The following is a 22195-nucleotide window of genomic DNA, read 5'->3' as shown; positions in this document are numbered from 1 at the left end:
CTAAAAAAACCACACAGACTCTTTGCGACCTTCTCATCCCTTCTGTTTCCCCCGCCGCCTCCTCCTCCCTCTTCTCTCACTGCTAACGACTTTGCTTTGTTTTTCAGAGACAAAGTCAAAGCAATCACTAATAAATTCTCACCATCAACCTGCCCGGTTCACGCTGGACCTCCCTGCGAAGCTATGCTCTCCAACTTCAAGCCACTCTCCAAATCTGAAGTCGCTGACCTCCTGATATTGCGCAGAGCCACCACGTGCTCGCCTGATCCGATCCCATCATCACTCCTTCAGAAGATTTCCCCGTAACTTTCCTCCTTCATCTCTTCTATCATCAACTCCTCACTTTCCTCTGGCTGTTTCCCAACTGCCTTCAAAACCGCTCTAATTTCACCTCTGTTAAAAAAATCCTCCCTGGACCCCAACCTGGTTGAAAATTACAGACCGATCTCTCTCCTTTCCTTCCTGTCTAAAACCCTAGAGCGGGCGGCCTGTGATCAACTGTCTTGATTTCCTCACCCGGAACCATCTCCTTGATTGTTATCAGTCTGGTTTCAAAGTTGGTCACTCCACTGAGACCGCCCTTCTGGCAGTATCTGATGCTCTCCAAGCTGCTAGAGCTGCTTCCCTCTCCTCGGTCCTCATCCTCCTCGATCTGTCTGCAGCATTCGACACTGTCAATCACTGGTTTCTACTCTCCTCTCTTAACCAGCTTGGGATCAAAGGTGCGGCACTCAGATGGTTTGAGTCCTATCTCTCTGACAGATCCTATCAAATGGTCTTGCGGAGCTCTCGTTCCTCTCTTTTGCCTCTCTCAGCCGGTGTTCCGCAGGGCTCGGTATTGGGTCCTCTTCTTTTCTCCATCTACACCTCCTCCCTCGGTCCGGCCATAGACTCCCATGGTTTCAAATACTAGTATTTTGCTGATGATATCCAGCTCTTCCTCTCCTTTCCACCTGGTGCGTCAGATATCTCTGCACGCATTGCTGTCTGCCTGTCGGACATCTCTTCATGGATGCATGATCACCACCTCCAACTCAACCTCTCCAAAACAGAGATTCTTTACCTCCCAGCTGGCCTGTCCTCTTGTCACGACCTCTCAAGCAAACTGGACAACTCACTCATTTCGCCTAGCTCCTTTGCTAAGAGCCTGGGAGTAACGACTGATGCGAGTCGGTCATTCTCTCAACATATCAAAGCCATAACCCGGTCCTACAGATACATCCTGCATAATATTCGTAGGATCCGTCCCTACCTCACTACTGACTCCGCCCAGCTACTAGTCTAGGCCATGGTGACTTCCTGTCTGGACTATTGCAACCCTCTTCTGTGTGGCCTTCCTGCTAATGCCATCAAATCTCTGCAGCTTCTACAGAATGCTGCTGCACGAGTTGTGTTTGATTTGCCAAAGCACTCCCATGTATCTCCTCTACTCAGCTCTCCACACTGGCTTCCTATACCTGCAAGAATCAAATTCAAAACCCTAGTTACCGTGTACAAATGCATCAATAGAACTGCTCCCGGCTATTTACAGGATTTGATCAACTGGTACACCCCAGCCAGGCCCCTTCGCTCATCTACTTCTGCTCGCTTGGTGGTCAGGAAGCAGGAACAGGGTGTCTAGTTTTTCTACAGGACTACATGTACATAACAAATGGTCAGCAAATAATGCAAGTACTATTACTTGTTTTAATAAGCTACACTCATTTCAAAGACACCTACTCCCCTACATCAAACTGTTAATTTTGCAATACCATCTAAAGGTCGTTTATTTCAGCAGTTAATTTCCAAACTAAATGAAACTACAGTTGAATTAAATCACAGGTGGTTAAGAAAAACAAATATAACTAAATGGGTATTAAATTTTTATGTTTATTTCACATATTAAAAAAACAAGACTGTCACTATTTTATTTTAGGATGCTGTCCTTTTACTCTGGCTCCAGTCTTGGCAAAACTGGAAGTATTAGGTTTCCAAAAGAAGAATCTTGAGTAATGAAGAACCCAGAAGAGTGTGCATGAGCATGCTGTGGAGAGAAGAAGAAGGGGGAAAAAAGAAAAAAAAAAAAAAAAAGTTATTTACAATATGAAAGCAGTCTGCTGTATAACGAGCAATGACAAACACTGAAATCAAACATTAGGTACAGATGATGAAAAATAAAACATGATTTGTATTATATTATAACCTTCAGTTATTAAGAGGTCATTACCCTGACAGCACACTCACTGTAGTCTAATGGCTGCTGACAGAAAACCTCGGGGACAGTTCCAACCATCAGTGACCGACTTACACCAAAAGAACTAAGTCTCCTCAGGTAAGGATACAACTTTTCTTGTACAGGACCTCCATGATGCATGTCCACCCGAGCCTACTGTCCAGATGCACCCCCAGGTACATGTGAGGCCCCACTAGCTCCACCTCCATCAATCCTCACAGGACACACAACCCTTGAACCTCCTGAAGTCTATGACCATTTCCAAGACCTCTGCATAATGATAATTATATATATGTGCTGGTGAAAAAATTACACTCAAGTGGGGTTTTATTGTCATTCCTCTATATAGCTTGTACAGTGAACCGAAATGTCGTTTCTCTGGAGACCATGGTGCAACACAGAATAGTACACAGGACTACATAAACTACAAATACACAACAGTGTGAGACAAGTACAGGAGAATAATATATATTAAATAGAAAATTACAGAAATACAGTAAACACTCAATTTAAATTGTGCGCTGCTCTGAGTAATGTGATAAATGTACAGTTCCACCCGGGATGTGAATCATCACTGGTTATCAGATCAACTCTCACAGTATCACACAGTGCTTTTGTGTTCAAGCAACCCTTATTTTGCTTATGATAATGTCTTATTGTGCCTAATTTAGAAATTAAACTATCATAGGTATGTACAGTACATTGTGTTTCCTACTATCTGCGGTTTCAGGCATCCGCTGGGGGTCTTGGAACGTATCCCCTGCGGATACGGGGTTCCTACTGTATATGTGTACTCACACACACACACACACACACACACACACATGGAATGAATCCTTCAAGCAGAAAATCTGAATCAAAAAGAAATCATTTCAGGCATAATATATATTAAAATTGTTCTTGTGGACTCCATCACCTAAGATGACAGACTGCATATTGGGTGAAGGATGATCATGACCAAAATCATGTACCAACATAAATTAACATGAATGAAACAAGTAAATGAAATGGCAGGAGAGTTTTAAAGCTTAGCTGCAGAAAGAAATTCTCAGAAGGAAATCTGCAACAACACACTCCACATTAACTGATATACTGTATTAGAGATATATATACTGTATACTCAGTGGCCCAGGAAACAGACTGACAAAGTGGTGAAAACTAAAATGCAGCTCTTGGATTGAAAATGGGATTTTCTACCTTTTTAGAATTTAAATGTGAGCCACAGATCTGAACTGAGAAAAAGTGAAAGACTTGGACGAAGATCAATACAGCACGTTTTCCAGTAGAAGTCAGATTTGGCTATATTGCCGCAGTATTTGGAGGTGCAGTCGGAGCAGAGATGTGGCAATTGGATGCTTTTCCTGACATTAACCTTCGCCGTTGACCTGGGCTTGGGACCGGCACTGACTAACCACTGGCTGGGGTTTCAGGCAATTAAGAGGCACCAACTGACGTGAACTGCATGTCTTTGGACTCAGAGAGGAAACCGGAGTATCTGGAAAAAACCAACACAAACACGAGGAGAGCGTGCAAACGCAACACAGACCGAGTGGGGATCGAATCCATGTTCTCTCACACCACCCAGGAGCTGTGAGGTGGAGCACTACTTGCTGTGGCACCATATTGTTCAGCTGGCACAGTAACGATTACCAAACAAGAACTTGTATTATAATTTCTTTGGGGGGCGGTGGTTTGCAAAATAGCAGATTAATGAGTACTTTCACAATGAGGATGAATTCTGGGCACCACAGTGAATTGGGTAGAGTAAGAAGTTAAGAAATGCGGAGCAGTATTCACACCAGCTGTGTTACAAGTGTTCACCAGTCACCATGTGTGCTCTTCCTTCTCACTCTTGCCAGTTCTTCTCAGCAACTTTAGAACGACTTCGTCTCCCTCATTCACCATCCAAAACAGAGCAAATGCAGTTTAACCCCGTAACACTATTGCTTTTATTGAGAATGGTTGTGTTAAAATTACATACAGCACAAAACTTATCATCTAGAAAGCTTGTTGCCATCAAGGTCAAGGCAGATGAAGCTAAACACAGACAAATGCTGCAGAAGAACCTATTGCAGTTGGCCTGCAATCTATGTTGAGGGCAATTATCCACATGCTGAAAGGACAATGACCTCACTCAGCAAAACTGAGACAGGAATGGCACATACAACAAAAAGGTGGAAGACTGGAATCCCTTTAAAAAAAAAAAAAAACTCAGGAATAAATTGCTTAGATTAAATGTGATGAATTTTTCTTAGTGAAGAGTGCAGTAAGATTTAGATGGAATAAAATAAGTAAAAAAATCCTTTCTAAAGGCAAGCTGTAATTCTGTGATGAACTGCAGGTCGTGTTAAATGAAAGGTTTACCCTCCAAGACAGATCTCACCTGTAGAGCTGCTTTCTGCTGTGCTGCAATGTGCTGCTGCTCTGCGTGGTCCCGGAAATCCTTATTCAAAGCTGGTCTTGACAAAGGAATACTGGACAAATGTGTCAAAGAACAAAAAAGTGTAATCAGCATCAATATTCTGAACCATCGCCAATACACACAAAGGTAATATATATAAATAAACTTTATTTTTCAGAACTATACACACAGTAAACAAGGTATGATTACCTTACCACACTGGGTAGACAAAGCCTTTATATTACTGTGAAAGGAGGTAAGAACATTTCCACACTTTCACTTAAAATATGTAAACTTCAGAACAGCTGCAAGACATTCCACCACATGGAAGGAGGAACAAAATAATAGCGATGAGAGGAATCGACCAACGAGCCCTAAGCTATTGTGCTGAATTGACCAGAAGTTTCGGCAAACGTTTGGTTGACGTCACTGGTGTTAAAGATTATTCTACCAGATACTAAATAAGAAGTTCCACATACTTCCTGAAGTACAGACAAGGAATGAGTTTAATATAGACAAGAACAGCTACAGCTACTTGGTGTATTAATCAGATTGTGTTTATTATGTCATCGATAATATGTAGAGGGAGTAAGAGTCATTGTCCATAACAGCTAGGAGTTTGTTGACAGTCCTTCTCTGAAGTCCTTCCACTTCCTCCAGAATGATGAGCTCAACTCCCATGGCCAAGCCAGTCTTCATGATTACTTTATTCCTTGTGCTGGCATCACCTCTACAAATACATTTGCCCCAGCAACTGCAGAAAAGACTGCACTGCTACATTTACATTTATTTATTGAGCAGATGCTTTTCGCCAGAGCGACTTCCAATGAACTCTAGTGTTATCAGTCCACACACCTTATTCACCGCGGTGACCTACACTGCTAGATACACTACTTACACTGCGTCACTCATCCATACATCAGTGGAACACTCTCTCTGTGTCACTCACACACTATGGGGAACCTGAGCAGCATGTCTTTGGACTGTGGGAGGAAACCAGAGCACCCGAAGGAAAGCCACGCAGACAAGGGGAAAACATGCAAACTCCACACGGACTGAGCGGGACTCGAATCCACATCCCCTCGCACCACCCAGGCGCTGTGAGACAGCAGTGCTACTCACTGTGCCACCGTACTCCCCATGGGTGACCTGCAGATTCCAGAAGTTCCCAGAAGATAACAGTGACTCTGATGTTTACTCTACAGATCCTCAGTGCTGCTAGTCCACTCCAGCCTGCTGTCCAAATGCACACCCAGGTACTTGTACATCCCACCCACCCCTACTTCCTCTCCATCAATAGCCACTGAACACAATGGACCCCTGGGTCTCCTGAAGTCCACTGTCCATTTTTCAACTGGTTCTGCTTGCACCACTCAAAATCCTTCACCAAGCCTCTGTGCTCATCCCATCCCTGACACACTAAACCACTGCTGTATCATTGGAGAAGTTGTGCAGATGACACGAGTGTCACTACTTACAATAAGTCCCTCATTGAGACACCAGTGAAACACACTTTCTGTCACACTCACTCTCTCTCAAACACACAGTGGGTGATTTTTAGAGTCACCAACCCACCTGAACAGCATGTTTTTGAAGTGTGGCAGGAAACCCATACAGACACGGGGAGAACATACGAACTCCACACAGACTGAGTGGGGATACTTAGTCACACAGCAAGAGCCTATTAAAACTGTGTAGAACCATGAATACTACCCGTTCAATAATATATTGTGACACAAACTAAGTCCTGTTAACTGAAAAAAAGAATTTTGAGAAGCTATAGCACAGGATGCTAAGTTTTTATTCTTCTTTTCGATGAAAAAAATTAAGCTTACTGTATTTCTTACATAAATTTGATGTCAAGCATTACCAAGCGAAAATAGTATAGAGATTCACAAGTCTTGATATGGTATTTTCAGCAACTGTACTAGTCAAGACCAGAATAAAGCTGGATGTTACAATAGGAAGCTGGAAATGTGTACGCATGATATTTTGGAGTGGGGAAAAGTAACTGGAATTAGTTTGTAAATGCAAACCTGTCAGGTGAATATGTCATAGTCGCAGTTTTCTAAAGACAGAGGACTAAATTCATAAAGCTGGACCAGGGAGATTTACAAGTAGACCTTTCAACAAGTAAATTCTATCAGGAACCGTCTATGAACAGGGCAATGTCAATTCTCGCTCTGGTTACCTTTAAGGAAATTATATATTTGGGTATTAGAAGGATTTGAGACTACCTTAATGTACTTATTTATAGCACAGCAAGCACTGATCACTTTTAGCACTTTTGAACTGTAGGAATGGTTAGAAAAAAGAAAAAAAAAAAAAAAAAACAGGTCTACAATGAATTTAAGTAGCGAGTGTTGGACCCAAGCTAAGGTTCATGCTATCCCATAAATCCATCAGCTATCTGGAAAACCCTCTTACCACAAAAAAAGGTTTGTATACAATGCACCTAAAGCAGTATGAAATTTCAATTACCTGGCTCCAGGGTTGTTCAAGCACTGATTCTGCATGAGGCGCCTTTTCTCTTTGTCCAGTTCAGCTAGAATAGCTACCCGGTTTTTGTTCTGAAAACCTGTCAATGGATTAAAATATACTTTAACACTGGCAACAAATAGAACACTCATCACTGGTGATGCAAAACAGGAAAGCATCAGTAATTTTAGACTGATGTACAAATGCAGATATTGTTTTTGTGGTCTACATGAAGGCTCCTACACTTGGGCTGTTTAAAAAAAAAAATAAATACATAAAAATGTTGTAGCACACCGGGGCAGTCTGAAGAGGGGGCGGAGCCGGGACAGCTGAAAATAATCGACAGCTCTATTTCTTTCCCGGCCTCCAACAGCGAAGGGGGAGAGTCTGAGGACTTCCTGGGCGCGACGACCTCGGGCAGTGGCAGATGCCGAGAGCAACAGCGATCCCGTTCTCCGCATCCCTCACCAAACGCTCCTGATCTGCACCTGTTCCCCACACCCCCGTTCCCTCCCCTCACTAGTCCCTGTGTGACAAACACACAGAAATAAACCCCCTCACCTGCCACTCACCAGACCGTGTCAGCCCCTTCTCTTGCTACAACTGTTTAATGGATTACAGGAAAAGACTGAAACTGCAGAGAACCAATATACTTTTTCAAGTATACTAATCCAAAATCTGTGTTAGATGTGTGATCACTCAGGAAACTTACACAAACACACAAATGTCTTCGGGCCAATCACACTGAAAATTTAAGAACAATTAAGTATGGAAACACAGCAGCGTTTCACAGCATGGTCTTGGAACGTGATGATTGCCTTTTCATACTAGACCAAACTAAAGTTTTAAGTACAACAGGGCAGTACTTGTTTGGGATGAAGTGGATAGAGATGTCAGAGTGAAAGCTCTGCACACATCTCCATGAACAGCAACTGAACAGCTGGAGAAACATGTCCTGTGAATACCTACTGAAACTTGTTCACTAAATGTCTTGTCAGGGAGGGTTCCCAGCAAGTACACTGAAACTTTTGAATGGTACAGTATAGTATAATTGACAGTGATACACACACAACTTCTATCTATCCATCCATCCAGCCATCATCCATCTCTCTGAAATCTCAGAGAAGAAGAAAAAAAGCAAAACTTTGCTTCACAACTGCAATTTCTCATAACTGGTTTTCATCCACAACACAAGATTGTTTAAACCTTTCCTTAGCGCTGAATGTGATACTATGGACCAAGCGGTATTACTGCATAGACCCTGGATGAGTGTTGGCATGTTGCTATCTACACGGAGGAGGAAGGAGCAACACTCATCACTGCATATTGGTGAGACAGTGGTGGAGAGGGTGAGCAGCTTCAGATTCCTGGGTGTTCGCATTACTGAAGATCTCACCTGGTCTCACAATACAACACATCTGGTCAAGAAATCACGTCAGTGTCTGCATTTCTTGAGAAGGCTGAGGAAATTTGGCATGCCAAGCCGAACCTCAGAAGTTTCTATAGGTGTGCAATCGAGAGCGTCCTCACCAGCTCTATCACAGTCTGGTTTGGAAGCTGCACAGTACAAGACCGTAAGGCGCTACAGCGAGTGGTGAAAGCTGCTCAAACCATCACTTGAACGTCCTTATCATCACCCATCCATTGCCTTTCCACCCATCACAGCAGACGCAGTTCACCCTCTGAGCCGGAGAGGTGTCAACTATCTCCCATCCTTCTCACACGCACATATACAGCCGCAATGCCAATAACATCAGAGACCACAGACTACCTCCGCATACCTTACGTACACAAATTCACACTCCCCCCTCAGCTGCGAACAGACCCAATCTACCTCTACAGGACTTTGCACATGTACGACTTCCATGTTTACATTGCGCACTGCACATTTTATATACGTATATAACCTCGTTTCTTGGATTTTTGCACTAATAGTAATCTTAATTTTAGTAATTTTTGTAACTTGCAACCTTGCGCTAATAGTAGTCTTTGTAAATTTGTGATTTACGCCTTGTGTTTTCCTTTCCTTATGTCTTTACAATTTATGTCATTAGCTGCTGAGAGGATTCACAGAGTAAGAATCTCATTATACGGTGTAACAAACTCTTTACTGTACACATGACAATAAACTCTTGAATGAATCTGTTCTTAAATGGTCTGGATATTATCCGTTACATTGCCAGCAATTCTTGAAATTCAACAAGCATGATACATTACTGCGTATGTTAAATACGGTGACCCTCAGGGTTCAGTGCCGAGTCCCATGTATAATGGCATATTATACTCCATGTATGTGGTATATTTAGGGCAAATCATAAATTACTCTCTCATTTACACCTTACTGCACAGGGATGCTGACAGCTAAGAGACAAAACTTAGAAGTTCAAGTTGGACATTTAGTCTAATCCATCTTTAAAATACTGAACTGAGGGTACAGTTTCGGAAGAAGTAACCAACAACACACACACACACACACACACACACACACACACACACACACACACACACACACACACACACGAGTTGCTCACCTTGCCCACTGGGATTTGATGTCATTTCTTCACCAATCACTTAAGCAGAAAAGAGCAGCATCTGGAGTGTAAATAAATTACCTGTTAGTGTTAGACGCTCACAGATCATCCTGCTGGCTTGAGGCTCTCAACCCAAAGCTTGAACAGCTGATCATAAGAGGGACAAAAGAAAATCAAAATAGCTATAAAATACATAGTATACTATAATCGGTTTACGAAAAAAAGCCACGAAGCATGACGGTATTTGAAAATACTAGAAAAAAAATAAATAGGATGTGGAAGGAGGATATACAATATGACTACTCGTCTAGTTCTTCTAAAATTGATAAAAGGACGACAGTGATAAATTACCACTTACGTACGACTGGACTTTACGTACCGCACAAGCCAAACAGAGGAGAAACAAACGACCACAACACTGCCGACGAATGCGCGGTCAAATACGCGTTTCCGTTTCCGTATCCCTTTCCAGTCTGTGCAGTGCAAATAACGTACATAGATGGGGCCAACACCCTCGTGACGTAGGCGCCGTAACGGCAAGGTCGTCCGCCACATTGGAAAAATGATGTATGTCTAGGAAAGTATTTCTTGTAAAAGGTTTATTTTTATTTATTTTATTGTTTAAAGCAACAACTTTGGAAATGTCTTTTGACAGTGATAACTGCTCATGTATGTAAATTCACAGAAAGTTAAAATCTTTTTTTGCAGTTTCATTGCAGGTTCTAGTTCTTCATATTCTCAAATTTTACAGATTTAACCACAGAATTTCGTAGCTTGTGGTTCATCAATTGGCACGTAATAACTGATATTATTAAATTTCTGAGCCTGGAAATAGCCTTTATATGTTTATTCAGTTCAGTTAATTCGAAATGTACTGAACAGAAACTGCACATAACAAATGACTAGGGAGCAACAAAATTTTAAGTCTCTTTGCCTTTAGCAGCCAAATACCATCATCTGATATATGAATACGATAACAAAATACTGACTGAGTTTATACTATTTTGTGTAATTTATACAAGTCCAAATCCAAGGAAAATCTCATTGTATATTAACACACGCTATGAATGTGGGATGATGAGATTAAATTATGCATAGGAAGCTCTTGATATGGGAAATCGGGTAGGTAGGTGGCTGTCATCGTACAGGTTTTCGTCTAATTGACATTACATATCCGGTTTGATCAACTGATAATATAATAATTGAAAATATATTTAGCTTTAAAATAAGTTATAATTCATAGAAATTGGTTGAGAATTGCACAGGATAGCAGAGTTCTTTGAAGAAAGGTTGAGTACATCCAAAGCCTGGGGCTTTTGTTTATGACCGTGAATCATTTCTCCAATATGGCGGACGTTATTATTGTGTTGGACCTATGTAAATCTGTGGTTCCGCCCAGAGACGGTGCCTCACCTCTTTTGGCACTGCCGTTATACCAAACAGCTATGGAGAGATGTCTCAAAATTTATTATTGATAAATTGTGTAAGGATTTTGCTTTGTATTATGAATGTGTACTGTTTGGGTTCTTCCGTTTTGATAAGCACACAGAGAAACAAGCTTATATCATTAATTTATTAATCATTTTGGCTAAATATCATATACACAGGTCAAAATTCGCTAATAAAAAGCCTATATTTTCAGTTTTTTCTTAAAGAAGTTAAGCAGTACATTGACACTATCAAGGAATGTGATCATTAGAAGACTGTTTCTTATTGTGATATTTTTAAGGTCTTGATGTAATATTTGATTATTGGAGTGTTTTATAATTTCCTAATTTTAATAATTTTTTTTTTTTTTTTTTTAAATTCCCCCTGGCTAGGTTGACTGTTCTGAATTAATGTTCTGGTATTGTATGTGATTTGTTTCATAATAAAAAAAAAAAAAAAAAAAAATCTGTGGTTCCGATTCGCGTCACATGACCGGGATGTTGAAAAGTGGTTTAGGTTACTTGACTCAATGTATTTCCGGTTCATTCCTGCGACCACAGCTATTCATAGATAGACCACGCCTACATGTTGGTTGGCTCCGCCTGGCCGCCATATTGGAAATATCTTCAATATCATACTCGTAGACACGCTCTGCGTCTTAGTACTGTACTAAGTACAGTAATAATTGCAGCGAAGGGAAAGGCTTGTCATTTCACGTGAGTACTTCAGTTTCTTCTGGTGTAAGGTCTGGTATTTAGGGAATTTGTGTTTCTGGCAAGTGAGTAAACAGAGAAGATGGGGGAGTGATGATGGAGCTGCAGCTACTACTAGTTGAACTAGCTGCTCTCTGGTTCAGCAGTTGGAGGGTGTGATGGAGGCCACAACTCTGGGAAAGAAACTGTTCCTCAGTCTGTTGGTGCGAGATCTTATTGTCCTGAACCGTTTGTCGGATGGCAGTAGTAAACAGGGAGTGACCGGGGTGTGTAGTCCTTGATGATACTCATACTCCCAGCCTTCTTCCTCAATCGACCAGCAGATGGTGTTGAAGTTCAGGAGCTCCATCGCGATGATGGGCCGTCTTCACCACGCGATGCAGATCCTTTCGTTTGGTGGCTGTACAGCTGACGTAGCACACGGCAGCGCAGTTAGTCAGGAAGCTCTAGATGTTATTCCTTAGAATCTTAACTATATTTTACTGGCTGCCAGTAACGGACTGATTCATACACTATTTACACCGGGACACGCTCTCTCTGTCACTCACGCACTATGGGGGATCCTGAACTTTTTGGACTGTGGGAGGAAACCGGAGCACCCTGTGGAAACCCACACGGGGAGAACATGCAAACTGCACGTAGTGTAGACGCAAGTCTATACTTTTTTCATGGTTAAATAACGCATATTAACAAACATAGTTACTTAATGCGTAAGTCACTTTGGTGAATAAGGTGTGTAGGCTGATAACACTACATAGAGTTCATTGGAAGTTGCTTCGGAGTAAAGCTTTTGCTAAATAAATAAATGTAAAATAAATGTGTAATAGCAGACATTTACCTCTGTTTATTTGCTGGGAAGTTTCCATTAAAGTCTCAGATGTAGCTATAATAAATAAAAATAATACGGTGTCTGAAATAAGTTTGTGAATGGTACCATTTGAATTTCTATTTTATGAGTACGTTTTGCATCCAACTAATCAATGGGAATGCAAATGGATACAATATAGACATTTAAGAAACTAGAGCAGTGGAAAAAATACAATTAAGAGTAGACTAGGAAATTTTCATATCTTTGGAAATTCATAACTTGGATGTTAATATCGCAAGGTATAGTGTTGTAATGACTTTGCCTACCACCTGCAAGCATCACTTACAGCAAAAATCAAAACTAATGAAAGTTTTCTGGTATTTCTTTGATTTAGAGAGAAAAACACCAGATAGTGTATAGTAATGTCCTGTGTAGTAACAAGATCGAGTGTGTAACTTTAAATGTGTGTGTTGGATCAGCTGTGGGCTGAGTGAGCTGTCAACAGACCAAAAGAGATGAGCCAGATTTGCTGGCCTACTGTGGCCCATATGACCAGTTACATAGCTTGAAACATCTGTATGTTTAAATGTGACTCTCCATTTATAGATTACTTCCCCTATTAATTTACTGAATATCAGTATTGATGTACTGATGTACCGAAAAAGCACAATTAATTGTTTGTCTATTATTGTGACTTAGTCAAAACCAGACTGCATTTTAACAGTTATCACTGTAGAAGTCCAGGTAATTCCAAAGGGTTCACAAACTGTTTCTTGTGGCTTTGTAGTTGGAATGTTTCTGTCATAGTACATTCTTGCATTCGGGAGACTTTCTTCTTCAAAGTGAAATTTTGGCCCATATATCAAAATTTATTTTTTGTGAAAGAGTGATTGCAAGGGCTAGTAATATGGAATTAGTACTTAAGTGAGTATGGTAACACATTAGAGTTGTGAGAAACTTGAGGAATTTAGAAATGTTCAGTTTAATTTTTGTTAATCCTGCTCATGTCGTCTTTCTGTTTTTTCCATTAGATTATGAACGAGTGGAATCCAGTGGCAAAGGTATATATACCTTTAAAAGCAGGCAGCATTGATGGCACTGACACTGAGCCTCATGACCGTGCTGTTTGGAGGGCCATGGTGGCTCGTTATATACCCAACAAAGGAGTTACTGGAGACCCACACCTTACTCTTTTTGTTGCCCGCCTTCATCAGCAAACAACCGAGGAAAAGCTGCGAGAGGTTTTTTCGAAGTATGGTGACATTCGGAGACTGCGACTTGTGAGGGATGTTGTAACTGGTTTCTCCAAGGGTTATGCTTTCATCGAGTATAAGGAAGAGCGCTCTGTGACAAGAGCACGTCGGGAAGCCAACAAATTGGTGGTGGACCAGCAAGAACTCTTTGTGGACTTTGAGCAGGAGCGGACCTTGGAAGGCTGGATACCACGGCGCAAAGGTGGAGGACTAGGAGGAAAGAAGGAGTCAGGCCAGCTGAGATTTGGTGGGAGAGACAGACCTTTCAGAAAGCCAATCAATCTCCCTTCTGTGAAAGATGACTGGGGGATGCATCCAAAAAGGTCAAGAGATCACAGGTGGGAGAGGGAGGAAAAATGTAGTGACAGAGATCTCTCACCTACCAGAGACAGGCATTATGAACAGGATCGAGAGAAAAGAGAGTGTGAGAAAGGGAGATATATGAAGGATTTACAATATCAGAAAAAAAGAAAAGATGCCAGGTAGAAGAATCGACAAAGACGTGGAGGGATTTACAGGGACTGAGAAAAGGATGACAGAGGATGCCGAGATCAGGGGAAGCACATGGACACTGTACTATCCTGTTTGTTTGACTGTTGAATGGCTGTTTGATTTAAAAATGGCTAACATTTTCTTTTATTTTTTTATTTTCATATTAAATTACTCAATATATTCTGAGTTTGAAAGACCGTCTTTCAAGGTATAAAATTTTTGTTTGTGTTGGGAAATAAATATGCTGGCTTTTTTTCATGGTTTCGTGTGCAATTTCCTGCATAGTTAATCAGCAAATGTTTTAATTACTGCAAGTGAAATATTCAAGTAAAACAGGGAAATATTTTTTTAAAAGGACCTGCTAAAGTCTGCTTAAAAAACTGAAGCCTGTAAGAAAGTTCACCTTTTAGCAGAGCAGTGATCCCAGGTGAAAGACCAAGGCAGCACTGGAATGACTTAAGTACATGTTGATTGAAGTCAGTCAAAGCCCTGATCTTGGTCCTAAGATGTATGGCAGTATTTGAAAATTGCATTCTGCAAACATCATCAAACCACTCTGATCAGTCCGGTGCAAATCTGCTAAGAAAATTTGGCCAAAACCACTCTAACCTGTATGCAAAGCAGGTACATACTCGCTTCAAAATAAGTGTTATTCCAGCAAAATGTGGCTCTACTACATTAATGTATGTTGTTTGAATACTTATGCAAAAAGCATATTTCTCTTTTTCAAATTCAAATTCAAAGAGCTAGAGAAGAGGACAAAAGGTCTCAATCGGTCTGCCAACTGGGCCTCTCGCTGTTGCAACTGCAACCAGGATAAGTGGTTTGAGGACGGATGGAGCCAGGATGCTATTTTTTCAGGTTTTGTGTCTATTTCATTTATCAATTATTCATGCAGATTTCTAACAAGGGGCTTAAAATAACTAATGCAAGCTTTCCTGTAATCAAAACTTTCTTCCTGCTTTCTCTACACTCCACTTTGAGGTCAGTTATTTGGTGCTACTGAGAAAAAGGCTTGTAAGACAGGATTCTGAACAAGTGCTCTTTATTACAGGCATAAATGCCACTGCAGCAGCCTTGACAGATGAGCAAGACAGACTGAACAGTTGTGCATCCCCTCATGCTGCTCTGAGCCCCCTACAGTGGTTAGGGGACACTTGTCAAATTCCACAGAATCCCTCAGCAGCAATTCCAGCACGAGCAATGAGACGGCCAGTTAGACCAAAACACTGAGAGAACACATTGGACTGTGTACAGGCATGAATACTGATGCCAACTGTTTACTTTAATTCACAGAAGTCCTCAGTTCCATTTCAGTATTAATATCAAGGACCTAATTGTCACACGGTGTGCGGAGGATTAAGAGAGCAGACTCAAGTGCTGATGCTAACTTGCTTTATTTGTATCACACAGGGTTGCACCCAGAGAACAGAGCAGAACAATTAGCCTCAGAAGAGATAGGTAAGGAGAATGTCTCTCAGTTAGAGGTTCCGCGGCCAGGTGCGTCAGAGCAGGTGATTTTATACTGCGTCTCCGGGGTTGTCGAGGTGGTTGTCAAGGATGCGGTTGTTAGACGCACAGACTTTGGGTGCGTCATTGGGTGCGCCAGGAGTGACGGCACCCCCCTCCTCCTGGACGGTGCCTGCCGCCCCACAATTCGAGGGCAAATGGCCTCTGGCGGGGCCTGAGCCAGTCTGGATGGGACCTGTGGAAATCGACAACAAGAATACGGTCCAGAACATCGCGCGCGGGCACCCAATACTGTTCCTCCGGGCCATAACCGTCCCAGTCAACCAGGTACTCCAGGCCCTCTTGCCGTCAACGGGAATCAAGGAGCACCCAAACAGCATAGACTGCGTCCTCATCGACCGCCGCGGCCTCGGGGTGCCATCACCAGGTGCCTGGAGAACAGAGGACCTGTAGGGTTTGAGCAAGGAAACGTGGAAGGTGGGATGGACTCGTAAGTCCGGGGGCAACTGGAGCCTATAGAAGATGGGCGTAACCTGGTAAAGGACCTGAAAGGGGCCGACGAAATGGGGGCTGAGCTTCCTGGAGGGGAGGCGTAACTTCAAGTCCCTGGTGGACAGCCACACCTTCTGCCGTAGCTGGAAGGTGAGGGGACGCCGGTGGCAGTCCACCTGCCACTTATAATAGAGGGCACTATGCCGGAGATAAGCCTTGGTAACCCACCCAGTCTCCCCGCTGGCCTGATGTCAGGTGTCGACTACGGGTACGTTGCTCGGGATGGGGCACCAGAGGAACAGAGCAGTTTGGTACCCTAAAACACACTGGAACGGTGACATACTTGTGAAGGAGTGGGTCAAGGTGTTGTGAGCATACTCGGCTCAGGGCAGATACTGGGCCCACTGGTGTCGTTGATGGGTGCAGTAGCTATGAAGGAAGCGACTGACATCCTGCTGCAGGCGTTCCACCTGCCCGTTGGACTGGAGTGGTACCCAGAGGTGAGCCTCACCGAGACCCCCAGGTTCGTCCAGAGCACCTTCCATACTCATGAGGTGAATTGGGGCCCACGGTCATTCACAATGTCCTCAGGCAGACTGTATAGATGGAAGACCTGTTGGAATAGTGTCTCCGTCATCTCCGGGGCTGTGGGCAACTGCGGTAAAGGGATCAGGCAGCAGGCTTTGGAAAATCGGTCAATTAGTTTAAGCTATCACAGTCTATCTGAAGGTGGAGGTCCACCAGGAAGTCCACTGCTACATGAGACCAAGGCTGTGAGGCTACTGGCAGTGGTTCCAGCAAGCCAGCAGGTCTCTGTGTTTGGGTTCTAGCTTGGGAGCAGATTGTGCAGGCCTCTACGTACTCCTGGACGTCCTCTGGCATGGAGGGCCACCAGAACTTCCCTTGGAGGAGGGACAGTGTTTGGCACACGCCGGGGTAACTGGCCATGGGAGAGTTGTGGGCCCACTGCAGGAGGGTTGGTCCCATTGTCACAGACACATACTCATTACCTTCCGGTGCCACAGGTAGATTGGACTTGGCTGCTTGTGCGTCTTGGAGTTCCTGAAAGAAGTGCCAGCGTATTGGGGACACAACGCAGTGCTCGGGTAGGATCGGCTCTGGGTGTTCGGTCAGAGCGTCAGTGGCAAACAGCCGTGAGAGGGTGTCAGCCTTCGTGTTCTTCGTGATCCCGGCCGATACAATACAGTGAAATCGAATCTGGTGAAGAATAAGGCCCATCGGGCCTGGCGTGGGTTCAGACGGCATGCTTTCTGAAGATACTCTAGGTTATGGTGATCAGTTAGTACCAGGTAGGGGTGCAAGGCTCCTTCTAACCAGTGACTCCATTCCTCCAGGGCTAGTTTAATGACTAAGAGCTCTCGATTACCAGTGTCATAGTTCCATTGGGCTGGCGTAATATCGGTGCTGTCGTGAAACGAGTCTTCAACTCTAGGAATGCTCACTGTGCTTGCTCACCCCAAGGCAGGTGGGTCACCTTACCTGCAGTAAGGGCCATGAGGGAGGCAGCGATGGAGCTGAATCCCCTGATGAACTCCTATAGAAATGAGCAAAATCCAGGAACCGTTGCAGTGCTTTCACAGTTCATGGTCTTAGTCAATCACTGCCTGGACTCCGGGTCCATAGCCACGCCCGCATTGCTCAGGATGTAGCCCAGGAACGACACTCTGGACTGGTGGAAGAGACGTTTTTCCGCCTTGACATAGAGACGGTTTTGGAGGAGCCGTTCCAACACTGTTCTTACCTGGCAGATGTGCTTTACCTGGGTCTTGGAGACGATCAAGATGTCATCCAGGTACACCAGGATGCAGTCATTTCATCGGATCTCCTAGTACATGATTGACAAAAGCCTGGAACACTGAGGGTGCATTAGACAAACCAAAAGGCATGACCAAATACTCATAATGATCCAGGGTGGTGCTAAAAGCGGTCTTCCACTCATCCCCCTCCCTGATACAGATGAGGTTGTGTGCATGCCAAAGGTCCAATTTCATAAAAAACTTTGCACCATGCACTCATTCTAAGGCTGCAGTGATCAAAGGCAGAGGATGGGGGTATCATACCGTGATAGCATTCTATCCCCGATAGTCAATGCGGGGCGTAGTCCCCCGTCCTTTTTCCCAGAAAAACGAACCCTGCGGAGGCTGGCGACGTGGAAGGTCAGATATAGCCTACCTTAAGTGCTTCGCTAATGTACTCTTGCATGGCTTTTTGTTCGGTGAGAGATAGAGGGTACACCTGCCCATGGGTGGGCGTGGTTCCGGGCAGGAGATCGACGGCGCAGTCCCACGGTCTGTGCGGAGGGAGGTCCGCCACCTGTAACTTACTGAACACCTCGCTCAGATCCTGATATTCAGGAGGAACTACCACTGGTGGCACATCGGTGGCAGTCTCAACAGAGGTGATCCAGTGAATTAGGTGTATTATCGCCATCTCCACAAAGCAGTCAAAAGACCGTTCCTCTCAACAGTAGGAGAGCTCTGCCTGGATCCAGGGGTGGAGCCCGTTCCGGAAGCTGGCTAAGAGGGGGTGTCGGAGTTCCACCCGCTCTGCTCGGCCAGGGTGCGGAATTCTAAGGAGTATTCGACCACCGAGTGGCTACCCTGCCGGATCTTCATCAGGCGGTCACTGGCGGCATGAGGTGGGAGCGGATGATCGAACAACACCTTGAAGCGTTTCTTGAAAGCTTTGTAGGTGGAGGGGACGCAAGACTTCCACCCAGCTGTGGCCCAGTGCTGCGCGGGGTCCGTGAGTTGGGAGATCACGTAGGCAGTCTTGGTTTTGTCTGCTTGATAGGTTTGTGGAGAGTGAGTGAACATGAGTTCACATTGCATTAGGAAGCCCTGACAGTTGTCTGGCGCTCCATCATACTTATCCAGGCTGGCAAGGTGGGGGGTCCTGGTGGATTGTGCGACCCCACTGGACTGGAAAGCTTACACAATCTCTTGAAGGGTCCTCTCGATCTGGCACAGGGACTAGTCATGCGAGCCCAGCAGGGCGCCATGCGAGGAGACTGCATGGTGCAGCTGATCGAGCATCGCTGAGTCCGCATAAGTGGCAGAACCATCTGTCACGCAGTGTGCGGAGGATTAGGAGAGCAGACTCAAGTGCTGATGCTAACTTGCTTTATTTGTATCACACGTGGTTGCACCCAGAGAACAGAACAATCAGCCTCGGAAGAGATAAGTGAGGAGAACGTCTTTCAGTTGGAGGTTCTGCAGCGGCCAGGTGCGCCGGAGCAGATGATTTTATACTGCATCTCCGGGGTTGTCGCCGGGGGGGTCAAGGTGGTTGTCAAGCACGCAGTTGTTAGACATGCAGTTGTCGAGCGCGTCGTCGGGTGCGCCAGGAGTGACAGTGACAGGAGTGACACTAATAAAGAGCAGGGTCACCCTTTGCCTTCAGCACAGTTTCAGTCCTTGCTGTCATACAAGTCCTGAACTGTGTGTTGTGTATATGACCATGCAGAATAATTATGTTATTTTGTCCACACACTGTACTTGGAGCAAAGTTAAAAAATTAAATGCCAAAAATTCACAAGTAATAAAAAGTGGATAACCAAATGTAACAATTTTTTCTTCACAAATGACCTTGCATTAAAGTGAAAAGTATCTATGCCAGAAATAAATCAGTTTCCCCCAGAAATTTAATTCAGTATAAGGAGTAAATGTAATGCATGACTACTCACCTCTGCAGAGAAGCCTGTTGGAGAAATAGGACAATAAACAAGGCTGATTAAGATGTACAGTCAGATGACGTTTTTTGTAAACAAATCTAATTTTATGGGTGCTGTGCTGCTCAGTCGGAGAGTTCAATAGCAATTCCAGTTACGCTGCAGGGGTTGTACATGGAATGTATTTTTAAAAATCTGTGCCTAAGGAGAAAATGCATACTGAAAGTGTACATAAATTCAATAAGAGTATCAGAAATGTTATAAATACCGCTATATGTACATTTTTAAAGATGTTTGTATAAAACCACTAAGGCAAACAATGCTAAAGACAAGACTTTTGTGCATTATTGCACTTTCCACATTTGCCCTAAGCAGTTGCTCAAGCCCTCCCAGGCTATACAGTTCTCTTGAGAGACTGTTGAATCCTGCAGCAAAAGGCAGAAACTTGCTGTTCTTCCCTCAACAAGCATAGGGGCTAGTAAAAGAGTTCCAGAATGCATCTGTATAGTATTTATATACCTTAAATAGTTCAGCCTGCTGGGACAATAAATCTTGAAAGAGAAAAAGCCTGTTTAATTCATAATTCTGAATTTCTTCCTATTTCATAGAAAACTTTTGAGGAAGACACAAGGTTGTTGACTGAGCAGCTGGGTGGGATTGAGACTGCAAGAAATTACATTAAGTTAAGTAATAAGAGATTGCTGGTAGTGTAGTGGTTAGCACTACTGCCTTTGACCCCAAGGGTTTCAGGTTCAGTTCCCACCTGCATCTGTCATGCCTTTAAGCAAGGTTCTTACTGTAAAATTGCTTTAGTAAAGATACCCACCTGTATAAATGGGTTAATAATTGTAAATACTTTAACATTCTAAATTGCTTTGGAGAAAAGCATTAGATAAATGAAAATGATAAGAAATGTATTATTAATACATTTTTTATTTGAATTTAGCCTGAATAAAATAATGTGCTTGGTGTGTGTGTGTTTCAGTCCAGCTCAGCATGTGTGTAATTTGACTGCTGGGGTGATATCTGATATTGAGCAGACGTGCATGGAAGAAAGCACTGGCAAAGCTCCTTTACTCCCTTGCCTAGAAAACCACACAAGGGGTTACCAAGAGTCAGATTTGACTGCTTGGAACTTCCACTTATCCGAGATAAGGATTTAGAGAAGTTTAATTGTGAATAAACTGAGGGACTTCTATTTGAATATAACTTTGACTGATTTTGTAGATGACAAGGTCAAGGTTTCCTGTCAGTTTTGATTATGGTTCTTTCTTTATGCTGATGAGGAGCGTTGAACATGCTTAGGAGATAAATGGGGCAATAGCACTCAATGGGATCTCCTTGTGGAGATGAAACCTTTTATTTTCAGCAGTTTAAAAAAGTTTTGACTTCAATGCAAATTTGAAGGTAATGAGAAATAATGAATGTACCATAATATATTGGTGTCACATCAGATGATATACATTGTCTTGCACCATTTTTCAAGGTTGAGCTGCAAACACTGCCACTCACCACTGGATATGCAGTTTTTCATAATGCATGGATTGAAGTCTTACAGAGTAATTTTGTTTATTGCAGCTTTTCTATGTTTGAATGATCTGCTGGATTATTTTATTTTAATTTAATTTTTTTCCTTTAGAAATAGAACAGAACTGGTCATGGCAACAAAGAGACAGAAAGCATGTACAGGGAAATGTAAATCCAAAGAGGTACATTTATATTCATTTAGGAGATGCTTTTCTCCAAAGCAATGTCAATCTCAGAGAACAATACAAATAGTGGTTTACATCAACAGAAGGAAAGACTTGGATGCAGACACATAATTCTGAAGTACAGTTAATTTGTCACATTACACCATACTAACCAATATACATCACACAAGTAGTTGCATAAAGGTTTATCCATTTCTCTACAATTTCTGAACAGAAAATTGTAAACATTCACATCAAATGCCATATAGGCATCTAATCACAAAACTATTAAACATTTACATGATTATTGTGCTAAGAGATCAGTGGAGAAGTGAGTCCGAAAGAGTTTTGAAACCCTTCTTAAATGTAGAAAGCGATTCAGCAGTTCTGTGTGAGAGGGGAAGGTCATTCCACCACATCACAGCCAGAACTGAAAACCTTCGTCCTTTGAATTTTGGTCCTTTTGTGCATAGGACCACCATGCGGGAAGAGATGGAGGAGCGTAGCAGTCTGGTTGGGGTGTAGCAAATGATCA

General features: G+C 43.1%; 2 protein-coding genes across 6 annotated transcripts; one reads left to right on the top strand and one right to left on the bottom strand.

The window, feature by feature from the left end:
- Positions 1-1878: 1878 nt before the first annotated feature.
- inip (ints3 and nabp interacting protein) lies at positions 1879-10081 on the bottom strand. 4 transcript variants are annotated; one of them, XM_018734344.2, is made up of 5 exons: positions 10002-10081; positions 9704-9769; positions 7095-7191; positions 4596-4686; positions 1879-2023 (listed from the first exon to the last, which is right to left on the bottom strand). In XM_018734344.2, the coding sequence occupies exons 2-5, from the start codon at positions 9729-9731 to the stop codon at positions 1928-1930; spliced, it is 312 nt and encodes a 103-aa protein (XP_018589860.1). In that variant the 5' UTR covers positions 9732-9769; positions 10002-10081; the 3' UTR covers positions 1879-1927. The 4 variants fall into 4 exon arrangements, with proteins under 4 accessions (XP_018589860.1, XP_018589862.1, XP_018589863.1 ...); XM_018734346.2 differs by lacking the exon at positions 9704-9769 and adding an exon at positions 9623-9683; XM_018734347.2 differs by lacking the exon at positions 9704-9769 and adding an exon at positions 9623-9683 and having other exon boundaries at positions 9981-10074.
- Positions 10082-10127: 46 nt separating this feature from the next.
- Positions 10128-14559, top strand: snrnp35 (small nuclear ribonucleoprotein 35 (U11/U12)). Of its 2 annotated transcripts, none has more exons than XM_018734357.1 (2): positions 10128-10189; positions 13603-14559. In XM_018734357.1, the coding sequence occupies exon 2, from the start codon at positions 13606-13608 to the stop codon at positions 14308-14310; it is 705 nt and encodes a 234-aa protein (XP_018589873.1). In that variant the 5' UTR covers positions 10128-10189; positions 13603-13605; the 3' UTR covers positions 14311-14559. The 2 variants fall into 2 exon arrangements, with proteins under 2 accessions (XP_018589873.1, XP_018589872.1); XM_018734356.1 differs by lacking the exon at positions 10128-10189 and adding an exon at positions 11661-11766.
- The last annotated feature ends 7636 nt before the right edge of the window (positions 14560-22195 follow it).

The sequence above is a fragment of the Scleropages formosus genome, chromosome 5, assembly GCF_900964775.1.
Source record: "Scleropages formosus chromosome 5, fSclFor1.1, whole genome shotgun sequence".
Lineage (NCBI taxonomy): Eukaryota > Metazoa > Chordata > Actinopteri > Osteoglossiformes > Osteoglossidae > Scleropages > Scleropages formosus.
Note: the sequence above shows the minus strand (reverse complement) of the source record. Positions and strands in the feature narration are given on the sequence as shown.

Excerpts from the sequence above, each read along its gene's own strand:
- snrnp35 (XM_018734357.1), top strand. The coding sequence starts at position 13,606 with ATGAACGAGTGGAATCCAGTGGCAAAGGTATATATACCTTTAAAAGCA.
- inip (XM_018734344.2), bottom strand. The coding sequence starts at position 9,731 with ATGATCTGTGAGCGTCTAACACTAACAG. Across the intron at positions 7,192-9,703 it reads TGAGCGTCTAACACTAACAG|GTTTTCAGAACAAAAACCGG; the intron begins GTAATTTATTTA and ends ATCCATTGACAG. Across the intron at positions 4,687-7,094 it reads TTGAACAACCCTGGAGCCAG|TATTCCTTTGTCAAGACCAG; the intron begins GTAATTGAAATT and ends ACATTTGTCCAG.